At 33.1% G+C, this 10,993-nt stretch overlaps 1 protein-coding gene across 1 annotated transcript; it reads left to right on the top strand.

The window, feature by feature from the left end:
- Positions 1-535: 535 nt before the first annotated feature.
- Positions 536-8,791, top strand: LOC111242139. Its single transcript, XM_022784481.1, has 3 exons — positions 536-1,339; positions 1,451-1,703; positions 8,599-8,791. Exons 1-3 carry the CDS (start codon positions 1,239-1,241, stop codon positions 8,677-8,679), a joined length of 435 nt encoding a protein of 144 aa, XP_022640202.1. The 5' UTR covers positions 536-1,238; the 3' UTR covers positions 8,680-8,791.
- Positions 8,792-10,993: the final 2,202 nt, after the last annotated feature.

Here is a 10,993-nt window from a genome sequence, read left to right as displayed (position 1 = left end):
AATTATTTTTATTTTTGTTACTTTTAATTTAATTATTTTAATTTTAATTTTAGTAATATAATTATTATAATAATATAAATTATATTTTAATAATTATTAAAGTATAAAAAATATTAAATAATATTAGATTCTTAAATTAAATTAAAGTGTTATTAAAATATAAATAAAAGACAGTTTTTAAAACAATTTAAAAAGGATGTAGAGTTAAAAAAATGTAGGATTATTCTTAATAGAAAGAAAAAAAAATAAAAAATATATTTACTAAAATTAAAAAATAAAGTTTTGAAAAAGTTAGAAATACAATATTAGAGAAAAAGTTGGAAGTGCAGTTGACCAAATTCAGTCCATTTGATCAGGATTAATATGCAATTAAATACAATTAAGAGTAAGGACTGATTAAAAATAAAGACAAGGACTATTTAGTAAATAAAAAAAATTGAAACCAGAACTAAAGAACATGATTAAATTCCTAATTATTTAAAAACTCTACAAAAATATACCTAAAAACTTAATTTTAACTAAAATTATATAAAACTAAAGCATTTAAAGAAAACCCTATAATTCCAAACAATCAGAAACTAAAATAGAAACTCAAATATACTGATAAGTACTTCTAAACACACAGAAAAATATGAAAATGAAAATATTGAGAATTATCAGAAGGTTCCACTAGTTTCGTCCTCTCTCATCACTTCCTCCGGGATTTCTTTCTCTCGCCGCACTAATTCTTGTTGTGTTGTTTCCCCCCACCGATCCGACACTCTCAGTTGCTACAGTCCTCCCCGGGTTACTCCTCGCCGCTTCAGTTCTCGCCACCACCATCCCTCCTCCTGCGTTCGACCCCACGGTTGGGAGTCCTTGGGTGCTGCCCAACTACTCAGACCTAATCGGCGTAGTGCATCTTCGACATCCCACGCAATTTTCATTGCCGCCATCAAATTTCACGAGTCGTGTGGCCGTATTTGGCACCGCAATTCCTCCCTTAGGCTCGCTAGGAAATACCCCAAAAGTTGGTCGTCCGAAAACGCCTTCGTTTGTTCGGCCAGTCTTTCGAAATCCCACACGTATTCTTCCACGGTGGTCGTTTGCCTTGTCGCCGCCATCCTCTAAAAAATGTCGCCACGGTAGCAACTCTCAAACCTAATCAACAAAGCCTCCTTAAGCCCCTCCCACGATCGGTCACTCGCTTTATCTTTCCCAAACTTAAACCAATAACCGACGCTTCCCTCCATACTAATATGGGCCAATTCGATCTTCTCCGCCTCCACCACCTTCTGTATTTCAAAGAATTTTTCGGTCTGGTTGATCCGGTTCAGAGGGTCGAGTCCTCCACAGGTAGGTAATTCCACCATTCGCCTCCAATTGGGTAGGTTCTCTAGGTTCTCTGATCGCTCCCCATCTCTTTCCCCCTTTGCGTCGTCGCCCTGATCCCTCCGATTATTGTTGACAGAACCCCGACTTCCATCGGCGTGTTTGGTGCGCACACCCATCATCCGCATCAATTATTGGATGTCTTTGTGCATCGCAATAGAGTCTTGACAATTCGACGTTGTTCCGCCTTCAGCTCATTTACAACCAACTCAATATGCTTCCATCGTCCCTTGACTACGTTCATTCTTCCCTCCATTTTTTTGGTTCTCACCCGAAGAGTAATCCGGCAATTTCTTCATCCGACAGGTCGGACCAATTTGTTAGGAATCCGGGTAAGAATCCTAACTCCCTCTCCCTCTCTCACTCACTTAAGTAATCACAAACAAGAATTTGGGTAAAGAATTATATTGTATTCACAACAAAATAATCAAGAATACAAAGATAAAACAGGAACTTAACCTCCTTCACCACGTACTAAACCGGTCAACACATAAAAGACTACTCACTCCGTAAAACTACAAAAGAGGTCTCTTATATAGACTCTTGTCCCACCACTTTAACCGCTCAACAGTTAAGTGTTCTTCCTTATTTCTTTATTATTTTTCTCTTTTCTTATACTCTCTAAGTCCTAACAGAAAGTCTAAAACCAAATCAAATGAAGAACTTTCAAGCAAAATATGTTTAGTCTGTAGGCTTCCACTTTTCTTAGTTGTTTAGGCTAAAACACAATTTTGGTTCCCAATGTTTTCAATCCCCAAGTCTGATACTCTTATTTAAAAACAGAATATTTAAAATCAATAATTTTGAAAAACTAGGTGACTAAATGTCCCTATATTGAAATGGGGATACATAATTGGCCTTTTAGCCTGAATTTTATGATGTAATAAATGTTAAACTGACAAGTGGATAGTGATCCAAATTTTAGATAACTCCCTTCATTGAGATATCATTGGGAATGCATTGAGAATCACATAAAAGAATTATTTTGTAACATTTTTTTTTCAAGGGTTAGTTCCCTCTTCAATAGGAAAATGAGTTATTCTGCAAAGAGCACAAAGCACCCTCAAACAACTAGTCTCATTACGAAATTACTTGGCACAACTCACACGACATAACTATAAGCCATCATAGGTTCAAAAGATGTAACATGTAACATTTTGCACCATCAAAGATGCCATACCATAATCCCGAAAAAAAAAATACACCAAAAACCTTTCCCTTACAATCCCAAAATTAACTACTGAAGAGAAGCGACAAGATGTCTTGGAACCACCACTATACCGCTTTTATGCAAGACAATAATATATTCTTCCCATTTTGATGAAACATCCACATGAACAGTAAGAGACTAAGGAAGAAGTACTAATAACATCATAATAGTGTTTTGACATGACTACTTTCATATCATTACGTACTCATTGTATAATTATTCATTTCCATCATAGACGTTAAGAGAAAAATAATAGGGAATATTGATTTGCTAAATTCTGGTATAAAAGAAAAACAATGAACATAATGAAGCAAACGCAGGCAAGACTCAACATTCACGTGACCCAATTCATATAATGTTCATGGATATCATAGATTCATGCTATCATGTTGAAACTTTAATTCTATGATGCACGGGAACTTCTTGCAAAGTTATCTTTGAAACTTGATTTGATACCCCTCATTATTCCAATTTAGTTCACATTATAAAGCATCAATAACTAGAGATTGACAGCAAAATTGTGTACACTGCAGAACAAACAGAAAACAAGTACAAGTATTCGTCAAACAATTCAAATAGCATGCTTCATCTATTTTCCCCAAGAATGATCCAAATTTATCTAATAATCATAAATATATCAGGCCCAACAAAAAACACATGTAAAAACCATCTTCCAGGAATGAAAAGGATAATTTTCATCTTTATCGAATAATCCACAACCTAAAATCTTTTCAGGCCAAAATGGTATTTTGCTCAGAACTTAATTTTTCTAGTACCCTTATAACCCTAAATCCCCACCAAGGAACTAGCAGTACGCTGTCACACCCTTTTGTAGCATAAACAGCATAGAGTTGGCAATGGGAGATAGCAGTTAACAATGACATCTAAACTAAATGCTATACCTAGTATCACCCTGAAAAAATCACTCCCCTCTAATATGTACATATGAACTCCCTTGGTATAACAACCAAAGAGATACCATTAATTCTCACGAAGAGGCTATGAAGAAAACCATAAATCTATGCTTAAACATAAAACAGTTTGATCCATCAAAATATGCCACACCATAATCCTGAAAAACAGTTACAAGTAATTAAAATGCTTGACCATCCCAAAATTAAATAATGAGAAGAAGCAAGATGTCTTGCAACCAGCACAATACTGCTTCCCACAAGACAATAATGCATTGTTCCCATTTTCATAAAGCATCTGCAATAACAACACAGACTTGGGAACAATATATGGATATTCAGTAATAGCACTGCTTTGCTACAACTACTTTCATTTCATTCCTCACTCACAGTGTAATCATTGTTGTCCATCATAGAAGTTAATAGGAAAATAACAAGAATATAACAATTATAGTGAAGCAAACGCGAGCCATACTCAACATTCACATAACCCAATCCAGACTTTGTTCATAGACGTCATAGATTAATACTATCATGTTCAAACCTCATCATGATGCACGGGAGCTTCATTTGTAAAGTTATCTTTCAAACTTGATTTGATATTCCTTATTGTTCCAACTTAGTTGGTATCATAATGCCTCATTCACTAGAGATTAATCGCAATACTATATACACTGCATAACAAATAGAAAACAAATACAAGAATTCATCAAAAAATAAATAACCTGCTTCATCTATTTGCCTCAATAATTTTCAATGTTACCATATAACAACAAATGCATCAGTCCAAATTAAAAGCCTTGTAAAAAATCATCTTCCATGAATGAAAATAATAATTTTCATCTTTTTGAACTAACCAACCAACCCAACATCTTCAGAGGCCAAAATGGTGTTTTACTTAGTACTTAATTTTTCTCGTACCCTTAACCTTAAATATCCCACCAAGGAACTAACATTAACCAGCCTACAATTTTTTTGTAGCATAACCTACCCAAAGCTGGCAATGGTAGATAACAGTTGACAATGACATCTAATCTCAGTGCCACACCATAAGTAAAATAAGCATCCTAAAGGGATGATATATGACAAGGCTTCAAGTGCAACAAATAAACAAATGTCCTACATTTTCTCCTTCGCTCTGCCCACATCACCAAATTGAGTGGCGTAAAAATTGCTGCTTTGCAAGGAAAAGGGTATTAAAGGAGCTAATTCTAAATTGAGTATGTGTCTATAAGGCTCAAACAACACGATAACAATTGGAAATGAGATAGGCATGAACCAAACACACAAATACACGCTTCAACTAAATGGAATTGAAGGGTAAGAGGGGATGAACGAAAAAAAGAGCCAACATACTCACCTTCATGACCAAAATTGTTATATCCCTTTTGTTAGAATTAGGAATTTTAACTCTTTTTCAGACTTTAGCTTTCAGTTAGTTCGTTTGAAACAAATACATTGTCAATTGTTGTAACTATGTGAGAAGGGCGTGTACCTGAATTTCGGAAATAATTTGTGAACAAGTGTTCGGTGGTGCAGCGTGACTAAAACCTTGTGACGGAAGAGTGGCACAACAGTGCAGTGCAGGTGGTGCAAGGACTGAAGTTGTCACTAGTGATTAGAGAGAAAAGAAAGACCATTACAAGATTCAAACAAGACCTTTGATTGTAGGTTTAAACCTTTTTTAGTCCCTAAGTTAAGTTTTGATATTTAGTTTAGTCCCCGATTTTAAAAATGTGAACTTTTAGTCCTTATGATATGAAAAATGTGTCAAAACAGTCCTCATGACAGCACTTAATGAACAATAAATCACAAGTTTTTCATTTCATTAAGTATCCAATATTTTGTGATTTATTAACGGAAAGTGTTATGAACAACAAATCACTTAATTAATGAAATAAAAAACTTGTGATTTATTGTTCATTAAGTGTGGTCATGAAGACTGATTTGATACATTTTTCATATAATAGGGACTAAAGGTTGACATTTTTAAGAGCGAGGACTAAACTGAACATTAGAACTTAACTTAGGGACCAAAAGAGAATTTAAACTTTGATTTTATAAACACAGCGAATGCGGCTATTCTAAACTAAACAACTTTTGATTTTATAATATTTTTATCACAATTTCAACTATTAATCTTTTATTAGGTAGTTTTAAGTATAATTATCTTTTGTTCAATTGGATTTGAGAGAGAGTGATTGAATGAATTTGAAAGGATTTAAAGGTAAATTTCTTTATTGTTTATTTGAGTGAATTTGAAAGTAAATGAAAGTGTATTTAAAAGTAAAGTTTGTGAGAATTAGTATAAGATTTGATTGATTTGATAGATTAAAAAAATTTACATCCAAATCTACTCTCACTTACCTCCTAATTCACTCAAATAAATAACACAAAAATTTACTTTCAAATTCATTCAATTACTCTCCTCCAAATCTATTCAAGTTAACAAGGCATTAAAATATATTATATATTATTTGTTTTGTAATGTTCAAAATGTTACTTGGTTTTATTTTATTTTTATTGGATTAAGTAATTGGGAATGCATTACCCAAAACCAATTCCTACCACGCAAAAGCTTGATCCTGCATCTATAATTAACTTAGTAATATTGTAAAACTTTATATCTCATTCTTAAATAGCCTCATCTCATGTAAGATTGGAAAAAATATATATTTCATAAATTTGTTCCTTCCCTCGCTTTCAAATAGCTGAAAACATGAATAATAACCGCAAATCTGCGTCTCACAATCCTTATGATTATGAATAGGAAATTCACCCAAGAAAGCATGGCCTTAACCAAAAGTGGGAAGAAGGAAAGGCACAAAATACAGAAATACCACTGCATAATTTGATACACAGGTGATAAAGCTACTTAAGGGTAAAATGGTGATTTGGAAGAAGATTGAAATAACAAAAATAAAAGCATAATTTTGTACAGGTGTCAAACTATTAAAATGGTAGTTTTTCTTAGTAGAGTTTGCTATATTGAATATAGCAGTTGACAATGACTAGTTTGATTTTTGTTTTTTCTAATCCATTCATTGTCTGTTCTTTGGTATTTCTAAGCTAAAATGTTTTTAAAATCAAATTAATCACAATATAATTAATTAAGATTAGTTTTGGCGTAAAAAGGATTTATTTCAAATTATATATCTAATATTAATGTATACTAATCAATTAACTTATTAATCTAATTGATTAAAGCAAAACACATTTACTAGTTTTTAAAGTTGAAGGACATTAATCGATTATGTTATTTTCGTAAGCAATTAATATCATTCGTAAACATGTTTGTCTTTAAAAACAAGCCTCTTTCTCATTCTTAACTACGATTTTTGAAATAAAAAAAAAATAAGAGAAAGAAATATATGAGAGTTCATTTTTTCAAGTTTTCATCAAGATTAAGATTGGATTGGTTCTAAGGTTTTCTTGCTTGGCTTAAGATTAAGATGTAAAATCTACACATCATACAGGTGTATTCATTTTATATCTTTTGTTAGTTGTTCTTCTATATTTCTTTCACTGTGTAAGTGATATGTTAAAGTACATTGGTTGAAAATCTTAAGTGTATTTCATGTTGTTATAACACTAACTCTTCATATGATAGTGGAGTTCTAACTAAGGTTGTTAGAAACTGGTTGTAGATTCTTAAAGAATTAGTATAAAACTTAATGATGATATCTTATAAAGCTCGCAAGTTAAACAATAAATAAAGAAATGTCCATATATTTTCTCCTTCCCATTACCCACATCATCAAATTGGGTGACATAAAAGTCGTTACTTGATGGAAATCTCCTAGCCAAGGACAAGCACTTTCAAGAGAGTGGAAGTCATCCATGAAGATGGTATCAACTCTACCTTATGGGCCACCCTTGAAGCCATCATAGAGCATGGATTGAAGAGTAGTGTAAGATATCTAGGCTATTGTATTCAGCCATGAAGTGTAGGTTTATTTAAGGCTTGTATTAAGGCCTAAGTATCATAGAATTTTCCTTAATTTAAACATCCAAACCAAGTGGAAAGTGTGTGTCATGTGTCATGTTTCCATTGAAGAGGATTTTCTTTTTAGAACTGGTCACATGACACTCTAGGAATGGAAATGATTTCTTTTTGGTTGTAGTCACATGTCCTTCCACCATTGGAGAGGATTTGCTTTTAGTACTAGCCACATGGCCCTCTAGGAATGAAGAGGATTGTGTTTTGTGAGTGGTCACATGTCCTCTCATCATTGGAAAGGATTTATGGACACTTTTCCACTCCTTAGAAGGCCTCATTTTTTGCCAATGAGAGAAAATGTGGGAGATCATACATTTAGGGTTAGAAAGAGACACTCTTGACTTATAAATAGAGGTATCTCCACCCTTGTATTTCATCTTGGATTAATGTAATGCTATGCTACCAAATTACACTTTCCAAATCAAGACTAGATCAACCCTAGAAGCCCCTCTAGTCATCTACCTCATGGAGTTGGCCTAACCTCTCCTTGAATAATCAAAATACTCACCATCTTCACCATATAGCACAAGACCATGAGTTATCTCCTTCACCACCACCATTTATGCATCATATTACCTTATCACACCTTATTTCTACAACCATACCATTGGACCATCCACTTGCTTCCTTCTAAGCTTTGGTTCAACCTAGCTAAGGAGGTTGTTATCACTATTTCACAAAATCAAGGGAATTTAATAATAACATCATCAAGTATAACCTCAACTTCCTTATTCACAAAAGTAAAGCAAAAACATGAGTCAAAGCAAGTTTCTAAGTCAAAAAGGGTGCATGATATTTTTACACTTTTATTTGTGTTTAGGAGTCTAGGTTAGCTTGTTTTTCTTCTTAATTGTCTAGAGTTAGGTTAGTTTTAGGTTTTTCTTTAAAATCTTTAGAATTGTGAAATTATAGTTAAAATTAGGTTTTTAGGAGTATTTTTTTTAGTGATTGTTAATAAATAGGAAATTAGTATTCTTAGGAAAATCTTTTAATAAAAATTCTTTTCTATATTTTTTTGCTTAATTAGAGTTTTCTAATTACTTAAATTTCCTATTTTTGGTTGTTTAGAATTTTAGTCTTAATTAAAAAATTTCTTTTATTTGTAGAAAGGAAATTGGGCCGCTGAGAAAAGCAAGACTTGGGCTGACACTGTTGCTGCCACATTTGGATTATTAGGCCATTCATAAAACGCTATGTTTGGTTTGACGGTGCAGACTTGGAGAATTGGGCTGAGTGGATTGGCAATGCTAAATTGGGTTTGCCCTTTAGTGGAACGTCATAGTTTTGGTGTTCTGTTCCTTTGGGGGTCTTCACTCCAACATTTCATTTGGAGGCTGGCAGTAGCACACGAGTCAAGAGAGTAAGACGAGAGAAAGGGCGAAACCGAGAAGAAAAAGAACCACGTGCTAGGGTTGAAAGGAGCTGAAGAAAGAAGCACGTCTTGACCGGAGGAGCTGGAGAAGATGACCCGCGATCTGACTAGAGTTGCCACGTGGAGGGATCAAACGCTTGGAAAGATGATGAAGGTTGGTCGTCCGATTGCGTAAAGGAAGCGTCGAGAACAAGTTTCACTCTTTCCTTTTCTTTCTTTCAATTTTTTTCATTTGTTTCTGACCCTATAAAAGGCGTTTCTGCCATGTAAATTGGACTCTCGAACACTCTCTGCAATTTTACATTTCGTTCTATAGTTTAGGGTTTTTAGTTGTTCTTAGATTAGGGACTGTGTTCATTATTCTGGATTTTGCTGATGAGATTTATGGAACCGTGACAATCTGTGAGCTTCTTATTCGGTGATCTCTGGTATCTTGTTTGTTATTTTCTCTTTTCATGTTAATAAAGTTTTGTTCTGTGTACTTGTTCGTATCCTTGTTTGTGTTGAATTTGTTCTTGCTTTTGATTTCTATTATTGTTTAGAAAATGAATTGGATTCTAATTCTCGGCAATTTTATGATTCCTCTGAAATCAAATGACTCCATAGTGAGCATTCTTTATCGAGATGTCTTCTCGAGACAGAGTTGAGTTCAATGCAAAAAGATTCATTAGTTTAAATGTTTTTATTTTTCTCTTTCTACTGTTTCTTGTGATTGTGTGCTATTATTGAACCGTGTTTGATAATTTTGAAGGAAAACATCCATAATATTACATCTGTTTGGATGTAATAGGACCCTGGATTGGGCCTAAATTTTCAAGAGGTCTTCTTGAGATATGTTAAGCTTCATAATTGTCAGACTAAGTCCAATTTCAGTGTTGTGTTTTCAGTTCTTGTGAAACTGTGCATTGGTTGAGTAATTGAGTGAGAATTTCCACTCTAAGTTCTGAAACATGAACTAAAAAGACCCTGTTATGGGCTTAACTTTCTCGGAATGTCTTTCTGAAGAGGAATTGAGACTCTTTCATTCAATCTATTGCACATTTGTCTATGTTCTTAGCTTTAGCTTCATATCTTTAGTTTGCTTCTTTATTTTTAGTATTTTTGTTGAATTGATGTTATAATATTTTTTCTAGTTCAGATTGTGATTTTAATTTTCCTTTCATTTAGGTTTTGTTATGTGACTTTTATTCTTTGGAAATTTTGTGTTAATTTGATCATTTCTATCATTACAGTTCTAGACTTTAAATCATTTTAGTTGCATTCAATTTTCAATTTAGTTTAGGTTTTGTTGCAGTTTTAGGTAGTTATAGTAATTAGATTTGATTTTTGTTTTGAGTAGTTTAGATTGTTATTTCCTTTTCTTTTATATTACATTTCAATTTCTTTATTCTTTTAAACATATTTTAGCTTAGATTTTTACTTTTTCCTTTTTAGTTTCATTCATTTTAAATGTCCCCACCTGTTTAGTAGTTTAATGGTAAATAAGTAGTAAATAAGTACAAGACCTTAACCATACACTCTAATCTTAATTAGCTAAGTCCTAGGATTAATATTCTGGTTACCCAATGCTACATTAGTGGGGACCAGTTCTTTGTTCTGCTTTAGGCGGCTAAAAGGCAGTTTAACAGTGCATTTAATATCAAAATTAAGTATAAAATAACTGTTTTTCAACCGTTATCGTTATCAGCAGTTTAAACTAAATCTCTCTATGGAAGCATTTAATTACAATACATTACAATCTAAACACTCGCATGTGTTTCTCTCTATGATCTTACAACAATAAGAGATTTAACGCTTAAGCTCGAGAGTATTTCTTTCTCTATTCTCTTCTCTTTTCTTTTCTTTAGTTCAGATTTATTCTTTTCTTTGAGCTTTTTCCTTTCTTTTTCTCTTTAGGATGAATATTTCATTATAAGCTTCGTGCACTTTGGCTATCCTCTTTTTTATCCTCTTTACATTCTTCTTGATAGATCTTCTATTTATAGGCTTTATAAATATTTATCCGTTAAATTATGTTTGTAGTTCGTAGCCTTGATACTTATATTTTCTCTTTCTTCTTTTCACAACAGTTGTTGTGTAAGTTAAATTTGTCATAGCATACATGTTTTTCAGTCCTTTGCTTAAAGTAG

This window comes from Vigna radiata, chromosome 7 (assembly GCF_000741045.1).
Source record: "Vigna radiata var. radiata cultivar VC1973A chromosome 7, Vradiata_ver6, whole genome shotgun sequence".
Lineage (NCBI taxonomy): Eukaryota > Viridiplantae > Streptophyta > Magnoliopsida > Fabales > Fabaceae > Vigna > Vigna radiata.
Note: the sequence above shows the minus strand (reverse complement) of the source record. Positions and strands in the feature narration are given on the sequence as shown.

Excerpts from the sequence above, each read along its gene's own strand:
- LOC111242139 (XM_022784481.1), top strand. The coding sequence starts at position 1,239 with ATGGGCCAATTCGATCTTCTCCGCCTCCACCACCTTCTGTATTTCAAA. Across the intron at positions 1,340-1,450 it reads GTCGAGTCCTCCACAGGTAG|AACCCCGACTTCCATCGGCG; the intron begins GTAATTCCACCA and ends TATTGTTGACAG. Across the intron at positions 1,704-8,598 it reads CCAATTTGTTAGGAATCCGG|AAAGGAAATTGGGCCGCTGA; the intron begins GTAAGAATCCTA and ends TTTTATTTGTAG.